The 14,278-nt window shown below is 29.0% G+C and overlaps 1 protein-coding gene across 3 annotated transcripts in view; it reads right to left on the minus strand.

The window, feature by feature from the left end:
* Nucleotides 1-4,280: 4,280 nt before the first annotated feature.
* Nucleotides 4,281-14,278, minus strand: part of LOC122510054 — a 179,851-nt gene continuing 169,853 nt past the window's right edge. For 2 of the 3 annotated variants that reach the window (XM_043624448.1, XM_043624447.1), the window contains exons 5-6: nt 13,983-14,238; nt 4,281-13,577 (exon numbers count right to left, since the gene is read on the minus strand). In XM_043624448.1, the coding sequence (XP_043480383.1) occupies nt 11,232-13,577; nt 13,983-14,238 (2,602 nt within the window). In that variant the 3' untranslated portion in view covers nt 4,281-11,231. The remainder of the gene's footprint in view (nt 13,578-13,982; nt 14,239-14,278) is intronic. The other variant, XM_043624449.1, reaches the window with a different exon arrangement.

Below are 14,278 nucleotides of genomic sequence, written 5' to 3' on the forward strand. Positions count from 1 at the left end.
TGCCATTATTGGGTCGAGAGCTGGCCCAGTCTTAAAAAATTTGAAATTGTGACCATCGGCGTCATCATTGGCCCAGTAATGGGACGTTTTGGACACCAATAATGGCCCAGTAACTTCTGCCAATTCTCGGCAGACATTACTGCACCAATGATGGGCCGTTTTTGCAGTCTTGGCATTTCGCACTTGGGTACTGTCGTACTTTCCTCACCTGTTGGCAAGGAAAATTTTTCCGACGTTTTCGATTTTATGTTTCAATTAGTGGTATAAACAAATATTGGAAATGAAATAATTTTTACTGTCCATGATTTCACTTAACCTAGAAATTTTGAAATCAAACTTGTGTGCCTTGTATGCAATGCGTTTACAATGGAATTTCAACTTAACCTCAAATATTGATTTGATAATATCATGATATACATGGAATATAATAATCGCGTCACATGTAAAACAAATAAATATTAACTGTAATTAATTAACAAACATTATTTAATTTATGTTAATTCATTACATGAATTGTAAGAAAAGAATGTCACATACACAAATAGCTTATGTCAAATTATTTTTCTGTGTATTTTCTTTGCTGAGGTAGCACAGTAATTTTTGTAGTTAAAGAGACAGCAAATATTTTCGTTTTTTTAGGTATAAACTGTGTTGGTTAATGGTACATTCTACTTTGCCAACAAAACAAACCTATTTTATACGGAAGCACAGTAATTTTTTCCATAATTTCCTTACAAAAATTAACAGAAATTTCTCTCCGTGTATTGTTGTAATGAAAAGCTTGTGCCGCGTTTTGCACAACATAAGCATAATTTTCTAAAAAGTCAAAGTGTAATATTACTTCTTCATCAGTTAAGTTATTCTTTCAGTTAAATAAATATTCAGACTGATTTCTAGCAATAAAGTGGTGAGGCAATAATTTTCTTACCTGAGTACCCAATTCTTCCACGAAATCTTCAGCGGAAAGACATTCCTTTTTTAGAGTACATCTGTCGGTGGATTGCCATACACTATAAATTATTTGGTCTATCTTGTTCTCTTTTAAGATGTTGAGAACGTAATCAGAAAAATTGTCGATTCCGGGACACAAATTACATCCATTAAAGTAACAAGTTGGTTTTGCATTTTCATATGTGATAAACTTAAGGCAGTCAGTGTAGTCTTGAATTTGGTTCGGTAGTTAATTTGTCAAATTCTTAAAATCAGCAGCATCGATAATTAATTTGAAATTCTTGTGGATTACATATACCCAAACACTATGTGTTTCACTTGAATCAGCTAGCACATAACATTTTGTCCGTAATTCTGCAAATTTACTCAAACCTATTTAAATTTCAGGATGTTGCTCCTTAAACTGTTTGTGCAGAATTTTGACATTAGTCAACAACAATCGTTTTTCCATAATTCGTTTTTGACCATCTATTCTTACGCTTACAACGTCCTTTTTACTATTTATATCGTTTTCGTAAAATTATTTAACTAATTCAACTGTACCCTCGAATAAATTCTTGACCTTCTTTGGAATTGGACTTCCCAAGACTCCTGCATCTCTTTTAAATTTTTTTAGATTTTTGAGCTTTGAGAATACATATCTACACATTTTCAGCAAACTTTGGCATGTGGGAATTTTTCCAGTAACTTTTTTGAAATTGTTCTCAAAGCTTTACCAACGTGACCGTTGATGGTATTTAGAAGTTGATCTTCTAGAGAATTCACACATCTATCGGTCCAAGCTTTCTCTGTAGAAGAGTCACTGTTTTTTTAACGATAATATTTACTTTATCAAGTCAACCAGTTTTCAAAGAGCATATTAAACATATAAATATTATAAACAAACGTTCATTTGTTTAATAGCGCTATCTCACTCATATTTTTCTCAAAAAATATATAGTATATATATATATAATATAATATAATATATATATAATATAATATAATATAATATAATATAATATAATATAATAATAATAATATATAATATATAATATAATATTATTATATTATATTATTATTTATTTATTATTTATTATTATTATTTATTTTTTTTTATTATTATATTATATAATATAATATAATATATATAGTTTGCTTATAATATTTGTATCTAAAATATGTTCTATGAAGAAAGATGAAAATGTAAAAGTGATACTCTAGATAACCAATTAACAAAATACTGGCTAATAATAATTTTATTTAACCTATACCTGATTCCAAACTTAATTATTTCTCAGACGTAATTAAAAATTACATAAATGCCCGTATAAAAAGATCGTTGACTTTTCTAGAGACAAGCTCGATTCAATGAGGGTGTCTGATTCCTTTATTAAATGATAATCACACTGGTAAAGGTTAAGAAAAATATTCAAAAAATACTGCAAATATTTTCACACTTATATACCAATGAAAAAGTTTGAGAACATAGTGTAAATATTTGATTTACAAAAAATCATTCTCAAATTTCTAATATTTTATTGAAAAATTGTACATTTCAAAAAATTAAAAAAACAGTTTTGAGATTCCTACTTTCGAAAGGTAAAAAATTTAATTGAGAGTATAGTAAACTTAGTTACAGAGTATTATAAACATGACACATTTAGTAAAATTATTGGCATATACTAATATTCTGGGCCTATGAATAGATGGTCAGAAACAGGTTATTTAGAAAAGATTTTTATTACATTTAAACCTTCTTATTGAACTGTTTAAGCATCAAAATTCTGAAATTAATTAATTATTCAAATTTGAAATTTGACTGATTTTTTGATCACTTAAATAAATTCCACGATTGAAATCGTCTGAAATAGTATTTTTTCGACTGTATTGACGAGAATATGATTTGATATTTTTTCTATAAAATTTATGCCATGATTCCAAAGCATCTTCACTGTAATAAATAATTGGAATAGGATATTTTTTGGCTATACGACATCCATGTTGCAACAATTTATAAAGTGAAGGATTTATTCTTGCCCATGGATATAACGCGTAATCTCTTTGATATGTCTCTAGACACAAGCAATGAAGTTTCTCCAAATCTAAAGGAATTTTACACTTGTAAGTAAGCAATATTGTAGACACATTTCTAACAATTTCCAGATCAATTTCTAAGGCTTCATCGAATTTTTCTGACTATGGCCTTGTAAATTTTTTTTTAGTTTTGCATGTATTCTTTCATAAATATCTTTTTGAATGAACCGCTTTCTTTCTTCATACTGATCTAAACATTAATTTTTAAGTTATTTATATAGTTTATTTTTATATATTTAATTTTTTATTTGTTTCTAAAAAGTGTTTATATAATAATAAAATTGATTCTTGACTCGGAGTGATAGTTGACTTCAATACTTAATTAATTGTTTATATAATATATTGACTTTTAATTATTTATTTTTTATTGCTAACATACCTTATTCTTTTATATATTTAGTACTTATTTAAAAGTGTATAAAGTATTTTAAATAAATAATAAAACTTATAACTTCTGTAATTATCAATTAAATTTTTTCTGACGTCTTATGTTTTCAGGTTTTTACGATACGACATATGAAGGAAATATTGAAAAGCTTTTATTTCAGCATGCAAGAGTCCTTATCCAGGTTTGAGAGTTGAAGCATTCTGGGTAAATACTCTTTTAAGTTATTAAATTGGTTAAATTAAATTGGTATTAAATTGGTTTGTTGGTTTAAAAGATTGGACAACAACTATAGCATCTTTGTTTCCCACTACTGTATTTAGGCATTTCCCATCGAATAAAGTTTCATACACATTAAATTTAATTGTTGCTTTATTACCATTACCCATTAAAAAATTGTGCAATAGAAACACTTAAATTTATCTGTTGATACGATTGCATCCCCTTATAGTTGACTCATTATCTTTTTTCTTAAAAGCTATTCATAAAGGTTAACAGAAGCGAATGCTTTGTGGGGTTGGATTCAACCAACTATGAGCGTTGTTTTTAGAGTCTGTTAATTGAATCACAATTATGTGACTAATAAACAATGACTGATGAGGACTTAAATTTTCATTCTCTAGTTCCATATTACTTTGATGTGGGTTATTGTGCCCGCTATAACAATCAAATCCTATCAATATCTCAGAAGTATTTTACATCTGGTTTAAAGATTGAAGTAAAAATAAAAAACAATGGTTACATCTCAGTAGAAAACATTAAATATTTAAGTCTTCATTATAGGCAAAATATTAAATAAAAATTGTTTCTGATTTCAGTAAATCTAAATCAAAACTTTATTAATGTAAAAACTGACATAAACATAAAATTAAATTTTTTTGAACGAAGATACCTTTTGTCGCGAAGCGTCATATATGTCCATAAAATCCAATAAATAATATTTTAAAAACATAATAAAATTTTATAAAAACGAATGTATAAAATACAAAACTTATTTTATAAAATGTATGAAAATTATAAAACATAATTTATTTCGCATTCATGAATTGATCGTCTATTAAAGATAGGTAGTAGAAAAAGTAGTTATTAAATGAGAAGATGCATAAATTCTGCATATGTAATCGATAAATAGTAAGAATCAATTAATGATCATTTATTTAAGAGGATAAAAAGTGCATTCAAAACAAAATCTCTTTGAGCAAGTTACCACATTTAGAATCAGTTTAAATAATCATTTTATTGACATTATATTTTAAGTTTATATAAATAATATTTTATCTCGTTTTATAATGTGAAAATGTTATTATTTGTTTGAATTCTAATATAGTAGAATATTACTCAGAATGTTCTAATGAAAATTTAATTAGAAAACTAATTAACCAGTGAATCAGTTTTAAAGTAATTAAAGCTGATAGCGTATTGCACTACAATTATACATATTTTACATGAATAATAATACTTAGAATAATCTTAATAACGAAACCTAAATCGATGTTGTTTATATTGTACTGTAGCACTGTACTGTAGATTTTTTATTATAAAAGGCAAAAACATCCACTTTAGTATCTTATTTTCTATTGAATCACGCGTAAACTAATACATTGTATGAGTTAATAACATCCACTTTTACACAAATGATAAACAATATACATACATCATCTATCGCATCTTTCCAATAATTATTATAATATAATATTGATAAGATTAATAGTTTACATTAAACACACTTCAGCCATGCATTGGTACAATTATACTTTTAACAGTTTTATTAAATAAATATATTTATCCTATATCTTTCTTTTCTTTTTGTTACACTCCAAAAATTTGAACTGCTAGTTACTTTCTTGGTCCTCAATATTTTTGTCACTCCTGAACGACTTTAATTGTATGTCTTTTAATAAAGTTTAAAAAAGTGACATTATTTCAATGGCGTTTTAATGCGATTGTAATTTTTAAAATACATAGTTTTACTACAAAATATTTACTGCAAAGCAAATATTCATGTTCATTTGAATTCCATCAACTATTTTTCCAATTTTCCTATAATTTATATTTAAAATAATGTACAAGCAGTATAGAGTTAGGACAACAATACACAGTAAAAAGAAAACATTAATCTAAGATTTCTCTAAAGTTTTGCACTTGTCTGCATTCATGTAAAATCCTCCAAAATCTATTGCATAAATTCAGCTTTGGCTCTCTTAAAAATGTTGTATTTTAGATTAAGACTTTCTTTCTGCCTTTAAATAAGACTTTTTTTACTGCGTATAATCATTGTTTAGAAAAATAATTTTCGTTCTTTGGCACTGTTTTTTTTATTGTAATGATTTGAAGGATTCTTCTTTGTATCTTTAAGTAATAATTTGTATCGAAATTCTAAAATTTAAAATTTCCATTTAATATGACACTGTGGGCATTGGGACATTCTTTTGTTGTCTTTAGAACATCCTAAAAACTCTCAGATTCGTTTAAAGTTTTTGTTTTAAAGATATCGGCTATTCTAATGTCTTTTAGACCTAATGTATTTTTGGTATGTTTTCTAAGAACAATATTAGTTAAATGAAAGTTTTTATTTGTATGAAAATGAACTGAGGATGTTTCCTGATATACATTTTTCAGTTTGTCATTTTGCGATAGACCTCTTCAAAAGGAGTAAGGTGATTCTTTTTAATTAAAATATAATTTTGTAAAGTTACTAGATTAAAAAGATTTTTGAATTTTAGTTTTAGCACTAAAATTTTTAGTAGAACATTCTATCACAGATCATTCTTTTTCTTCATTTATCATTCACATTAAATGGTTTAAATTGTTAATTTTACTTAACAAAGAAACTTTTTCGATGTAACATACTTTTTATTAAATTTATTTTAATAATTTTTTAATAAGAAATCTTATGCGTGATAGAGTTTAAAAGTGCTTCAGTTATTGACTGACACTTTATATTTTATTGATTTTAAAATGTAATGAGATTCCATTAATTATTGAGTTAAAAGTTTAGAAATAAATTCTTAAAATTTGGACATTTTAGTCAACATTTTTAATCAATATTTAGCGTAGTTATATAAATTTAATTCAAGTAATTTATATTTTAAGGTCGACTTTTCCCAATTCTGCGAAATGTTTATGAATTCTTTTGGAAATAATAGTTTATGAAAATAGGATTAAAGTACTGCGTAATTAAACTCATGCAAGTTGACTAAAAAATGAATATAATATATTAAACATTTTTTTGTTAGTTTAAAACAATAATCATCATGTCACCTTTTATTTGAGGCTCTCCTATGGAAGTCATAGAGATTTAAAGAAAGTAAAGGTCAAATGTATTGTTTTTGTTAATTTAAAACAATAACCATCATGTCACCTTTTATTTGAGGCTCTCCTATGGAAGTCATGGAGATTTAAAGAAAGTAAAGGTCAAATGTATTTGAAATCAGGCATGAACCTAGTTTAACCTGGACATGGCAGTGTGTACAAGCCCTTAGGCAGTACGTTGCCAACGTAACCCAGTTCTGGGTTAAAAAGAAAAAAGTATGGTTTCATTACAAGTCCTCGTATTATACACCCTGTAATGAGCATGATTTTACAAACAAAAATTACAGACCTAGGCCTTTTATAAAATCACTATCAGACTAGAAACCAGTATATATGTTTTTATAGAATTCCATACAAGGTATCTAAACTCACTCTTTTAATGCCAGAGAACTAAACAAGAACGTGGTTATTAAGGGGTTACATACCTTTTTGACCGCAAAAAATGAGTGATTTTTAAAACTATTTTTAGACTTGTCATTAAAACTTTATTCAAATAATGTTCATTGCAACAGCTAGTACATGGTTTAGTGAACTTTTAGCAACTTAGAATCTTAAAAAATATTAATATTTGTGCAAACTGTAGCTGTTGCCCAAAAAAACAAAGAAAATTTTGTTAGTTTACTATATCACCTCGTTCGCGAACGAAGGGATTTGAGAAAAGAAATTTTTTCTAGGAAAAGTAATGATTTTCATCAAAAATAGAATTTTTAGGTTTTTTAAAAATTGGTTTTTTGACCGAAAAAAATATTAATTTTGGTTCAAATTAAAATTCCTTCGTTCACAAACGAAGTGATCTAGTAAACTTACAAAATTTTCTTTGATTTTGATTTCAGTTGAGTTGTTCCCGTTTTATCGTGCAAACCGCAAGCCGCTTTTATCGCTTTTGATAATGTAATATTTCTATTAATCGTTTGATCAATTAGTATGAAAACGTATTTCCGTCAAGTGACACAAGTAATACTGTTTGCAATGAGTAAAAAAAAATAAACAAGTATCGACCTCAAAACAAAATTATTAATTTTGGATGGAGTACATCATAAAAATTTGCCAAAATCACAAATTGAAATTAAATTTGGCATTCCAAAGTCTACGCTTTCTACAATTATTAAAAATGAAGTTAAGATAAATGAAGCAGCAGCATGTAGTTCTTTTCAAAATAAAGCGAAACGAATTCGTAGTGCCAATTACGAAGACGTCGAACATTTGTTGTTAGAATGGTTTAATCATATGAGTTCTGAAAATATACCGTTAAGTGGACCATTAATTAAAGAAACAGCAAATGCAATTGCATCTGGTATTGGAATTGAAAACTTTGAGTACTCCAGTGGTTAGCTGTGGAGATTCAAAAAACGGCATCACATATCTTCTTTAGCAGTTTGTGGAGAAGCTAATAAAGTAGATGAAAACAATGCGAATGAGTGGATTAGCGATTTCGAACGTGTTTGCAATAATTACGCTGCACAAGATATTTTTAACATGGACGAGACACACTCTAGGCATAAAGGGGGAAAAGTTATATGGAGGAACTCGAAGCAAACAGAGATTGACAGTTGTTTTAATATGTAATTCTGATGGGAGTGAGAAGTTTTGACCATGGATTATAGGAAAATCTAAACATCCGTGTTGTTTAAAGAATATGAACAGAGACAAACTGTTCTACGATTATACGCATCATAATAAAGCGAGGATTGATTCCAGTGCATTTCAACAATTTTTTCTAAAATTAAAACGACGTATGATACCAGAAAATCGTCATGATTTGTTGATACTCGATCATTATTCATCGCACAGCCTAGGAGAACTTACTCTCTCAATTGTAAATGTTCAGTTCTTTCCCGCTAATACAACCAGCCGACTACAACCTTTAGATTAAGGTATAATTGAGATAATGAAAAAAGCTTATAGAACACGTTTAGTACGAGCTCTGATTCGAGTAATAGCAGAAGATGCAAAAGCTCCTGCCTAGAACGTTTTAAATGCAATTCAAGCCATCAAGTTATCATGGGATTCAGTTTCTGCTAAAGCAATTGCAAAGTGTTTTAAAAAATCTTGGAAACGTACAAATATTACAGATAATGAAGAAGTTTAGAGCATTGATCTTTAATTTAATAATTTTTGAAACAATATATTATGGTCGACCCTATTAAATGCCTTCAATATGGCAGCGTAAATAACGTCAACTTGAAAACCTTTCTCTATGAAATTAGACAAATAAATTGTAAAAATACCCAGATTGGTAATCGTTGATCTCTCCTTAACAAATCCGTGTTGTTGATTAATTATTATTTCCGAGATCGCCGGAATATTAATAAGTAATATTACCATCAGGCGGACATTTAAATATGACTGCAATATTACAGTATTTAAGGATTTTATTCCACTAATTTTCTATATTACAGTAATATTGCCTGTTAATATTATTGTAATCTTACTGTAATAGTACGTGCTACTTGGGAATTGGTTAGTACCACTTGGGTAATTTTACTTGTTAGAGAAATAAAGTCAATATAATTTCATAATTTTTCTTCCGCGTTATAAACAATACATGTTTTAAAATTCTATAAAAACCATTTCTTTCTGGTTTAAAACTGATTATTTTCTAACCTTATACAGGCCTTCCTGTTTTCAAATGAATTTGATATATAACAAAAATATTTTTCAATACCTATTCGTGACAATATTCTGGATAATTAAAATGATAGCGCCTGCTTAGAAATACCTGCCAACTTTCGGAAATTACCAATTTATTAAAGATATCCTAATTTCTGTCAGCCGGAGGACATACATAAGAAGTCTGCAAGATATAATAAAATATCACTTGTTTTGAGAGGTGTGATGTTTATATTCGAAATACATCGTTCTAAATTATAGTAGTGTACGAAAGTATTACTAATAATATCGATAAGAAAATCGCAGATTTTAAAACGAACTAGGGATCGATTACGTAAAGTGATTTGATTTGACTTTCACTACATTTCAAATTTTTACTAGATACGTCTTTTTTAGTCACAGTTTTTGTGGAAACGTCAAAACTCGGAAAAGAGTTTTTTATTAGAAATTAATGGTTAATTCTTGGTTAGACATATTATCTTATGAAAAAGTGTAAAGCGATTTTTTTATTCATTTACAGTACAAACTGTCACTGAAAAACACGTGTTTAGTGAAAAAATTAAAATGCGGTCAAAGTCAAATCAAAATCAAATAAAATAAACGTATACGTAATTGACCCCCTGATACTGTTTTTCAATAAAAAATATAATCGTGCAAAAAGCAGTCTTTCAGTATTCAAATCCTGAGAACACTTTTTTAGCAATCAATTATTATTAATCTAAATGAATAGTAATAATATTTTGCACTACTGCGATGGTCATATTGGACAGTTTATAGAAGAATCGTTAGAGCGTTTTGTAAATTTGAGTTACCAATACCGATTGTAAACAATTTGTTTTATTTTGAATGAATTCTTCTGATTATAATCATATTTGTTATTTCATTCTCCCTGTATTTTATCAACAATAAATAGTACATTTATGCAGTACCACAGCCGGATGGCTTTGATAAACAAAACAGTTGACTATCATAAGATGGTAAATGGGTTTTTTCCGTGATAATAATTATTATAAGATGGTAAGGTGTCAATTTAGCGGATATATATTTATTTTGCTTATCATCGATAAGACAGAAATCAATATTTCAAAATTAATACTTCATTAATATTTGAAAATATATTTTATTTTGTGCATGGTTTCTGAAAAAAATGAATCGTCTCTCACCGCTGGGGTATGATCCCAGAACCTTCCTATTGCCGGTAGTTCCTCTCTGTAGCTCAATTGGTAGAGCATCCTACCGGCAATAGGAAGGTTCTGGGATCATACCCCAGCGGTGAGAGACGATTCATTTTTTTCAGAAACCATGCACAAAATAAAATATATTTTCAAATATTAATGAAGTATTAATTTTGAAATATTGATTTCTGTCTTATCGATGATAAGCAAAATAAATATATATCCGCTAAATTGACACCTTACCATCTTATAATAAAACAGTTGACTGTTTTTTGTAAACTTTAATTAAAATTTTTATAATTTTAAAATTTCAACACTGATGTTTTCATTTTTTGATTAATGATGTTAACTTAACAATATAACGTTTAAAACGTAGTTGTGTCACCCTTCAAAGAAAAGTACCTAAGAAGAAAAAATTTTTGGTTATGTTTTTAATTTTTTGAGTAAAAATACAGAATAAGAATCAACTATTTATTAAAAATTATTGAACTTCGAGTCTTCATTATATCCAGAATATTCTATGAAAATTGGTTTCAAATTTATTTAATAAAAAATAAACTTTTATTCAAGATAAATCTTACACGAACAAAACCTACAATTCGTTTGCTTCTTAGGTACCTTTCTTGGGAGCGCGTCACATTTCCTTAAATAAATTGTTATACAACTTAATAAATAAAAATAAATTTATAGTCATGTTACCAGAAGAGCAGAAATTCTCACAATCACACTCTGAAGCAAACACCATTCTCACCTTTTATATCTGAAACGATATCAAATGTTGGAGTACAAATTTCCGTTGGTGTAGGACTAGCCAAAGGCGCTAATATCGAAACCTTTTTTTTTGAATTATCATCCAAAATGTAATCTGTACTAGGTCTTACTCTTCCCCTTCGGTGAGCTGAAGGCTCTAGTCTTAATATTCTACATTGTCTGTTAAGAGGTTGTTTATTGTGAAACACTGATTCTGTAGACCTACTTTGTATTTCACTTGCAGTTTTTGTTTTTCCAAAGTTCACACTAGATACTGAAGAATGGACCATTGTAACGGAAGGAACAGTTGGTTCACACGTGTATTCATCTGTTTCCTCGAAAGAAGTAAAAATATCTGAGTTAACAGCTGATGGGACTTCAAAAAAGGATTCATGCAGGGAAGAACTAAGAGCATCGGGACACCTAAAAGAACCAAGGCATGATGTAACGTCATTAAGGTCACTACCACTTGTGCAGTTCTGAAAATTATTTACTGAATAAGATGATGGGAAGTTCTGATGTTCCGAAACGTTTGATAGAATCTCCTGACTCCTGGATGATTCTGACCATTTAGAATCAGATGGTCTACGTGAACTGTACCTGGTTGAGTCATGCTCCACAAAAATCGAGTCTGTTAATTTGCTTTCTCTCCTCAATTCTGTACTCTTGAGAAGAGCTTCAGAAAGTTCAATGGGATCAAAGGTAGGAGTCGTATTAGAAGAAGTATCTGACCAGCAGTTACATATGTTTTCGTTGCTTTTAGTGGGACTGATACAACAGTCTTCGATGCTTAAAAGAACTGCAGGAATAACTGGATCCGAATGTCTCACTGGGCTTCTAATTTTTTTTGCTGCCTGTAGCCTTGGAGTAATATTTACATACCGCACTTTTTTTTCTTCAAGAGAAGTTAAAGGGATAAATTCTATGGGACTTGGAGGCTCAGAGTGTACAATAGGCACATTTAAAGAGTTTGTTATCTTGGAAGGTATTAACAATCTCGACTGTGATGTAACTTTAAAGGTCCATTCGGTACTCTTCAATCTCTCATGGCTTTTTTTAGTCAGATCTAATATCACTTTTGAATCTGTTGTATTTCCAGAAATTTTTGTTTTGGAGTCTATATAATTAGCAAGCCAGTTAGGTGTAATATTTAAACGTTTTGGTGAAATTTTCTGTCTAATAGTTGATTTGGAATTTGTTTTTGAAATTTCAGAATTTGGTAAAGAGTTGTTACTACAATCCTGTAATCTTGGATCAAAGGTTACACATGAAGTATCAATTCTATCAATCGGTTTGGAAGTAGAACGCAGTTGAGGGTGCCACGGTGAAAACTTTTTTTGGTTTTCTAAATGCCGACATTGAGCCAAACTTTTAGCAAGACTAGTTTCACATTTGTTATTAGATAAGTTTTGTACAGAATGCCCGTGGATATGAGATTTACTATTTGAGTTTGGAAGAAGCCTCAGGCAGACATTTGAATCTCTCATGGCAGTCTTTATGTTTGGATCCGAGAGAGAAGACAGATTTGAATCTCTTCTTTGGCAACGGCCGGAATCATGGCATATGGCATGGTTTGAATAAACATTTTCATTATTAGAGTTTTCTGAATTAAGAGCGGGATCTGATGTGGTATTTAATTTTTTTTTGTTCGAAATTTCACTACTTTTTAAGTTTTGAAAAGATGTGAACCTGGGCTCCTCAGACTTTTGTAAGTTTTTGTTAATAATTCTTTTTTGATTCAATCTCCTTAAGTGTCGTATTTTATTAAACGTTGGATCTAAAAGATATTTAAGATTTTTTATCTTATCTATATTATGATTAGAGTCAATAATATGATTACGATCAATAATATAGTTTGGATCAAGCATTTTAGTTAAATCATGAATATTTTCTTCTATTATATTTTCCTGGTTGCAACTGTTAGAAGAAGAATCCATATTTCCTTGTTCAGGTGATATATCTGCTAATTTTCCTGACATTTCTAGGCATCTACGACTTGTGTAAAGTTTGTAATTGTGTTGTTTAGCGGCAAAACAATCCTCGACAGGTTGGCGTTCATCACTGTTATTCAATTCGGCAAGTTCTAAATTGGTGTTTGAACCCCTTCGAATAGGAGAACATCCACATCTATTATGTTTAACACCCAAAATTGCTACTAAATCATCTGCAATTTTTCCAGCTGCAATGCGCATCTCGCCATGATGAAAAGCGTAAATCCAAGGATTCGCCCCACTGTGTGCCAGAACAGGTAGACCCAACCAGATTGTCCACTCTGATAGAATGTTAGTTCCACAGAAGATGTCCAGTAACATACAAGTCTGAAATGGTAAATTAAAATTAGTCCTCTTCTTAAATATAATTTCTTGAATAAATCATTCTTATTACTTATTAGAAAATTCAAAAGAATTGTAATTCAAGGTTTGAAAATATTAAAAATTTTTAATATTAAAATAAATATAAATATTAAATTTAAATATTAAATATATGTTCCCTGATAGAATAACATTTTTCATCAAATCCAAAATAAATTTAACTAATCAGTTAACAATTATTGGCAAAAAAATTACCAAATATTAAACCACATAGTTCAAATTATGAGCAATTCTGTAAAATATTAAAAATTATTGATCTAATTGTAAATAGTTTTACTAACATTGAAATAATGTATTTTATAAACATTTAACGTAAAAATTGTAAAAAAATATTGTCAATGGTAGCTGTACCTGAAAAGGCAACCAAAATATGAAAAATGCTCCAACCGTCACAGCCAAAGTTTGTCCATAACGAGGAAGAGTCAGAGTCTGCGTTTGATGGCGGAATGAGAGCTCCACTGTATAAATTGCACGGGCATGTGCTCGTGCCACTAAATAGACGTACATATAGCACCCAAGTAAAATGAGTGCACTCGGAGCCCAAACAGCCATTACCAGAAATATTCTTATAGGCGGTACTATTGCCACTCCAAATCGGCAGATTTCACTGCAAATTAATACATTCTATTATATTATTTCTAACATTG

The sequence above is a fragment of the Leptopilina heterotoma genome, unplaced genomic scaffold, assembly GCF_015476425.1.
Source record: "Leptopilina heterotoma isolate Lh14 unplaced genomic scaffold, ASM1547642v1 Lhet_66, whole genome shotgun sequence".
Taxonomy (NCBI): domain Eukaryota; kingdom Metazoa; phylum Arthropoda; class Insecta; order Hymenoptera; family Figitidae; genus Leptopilina; species Leptopilina heterotoma.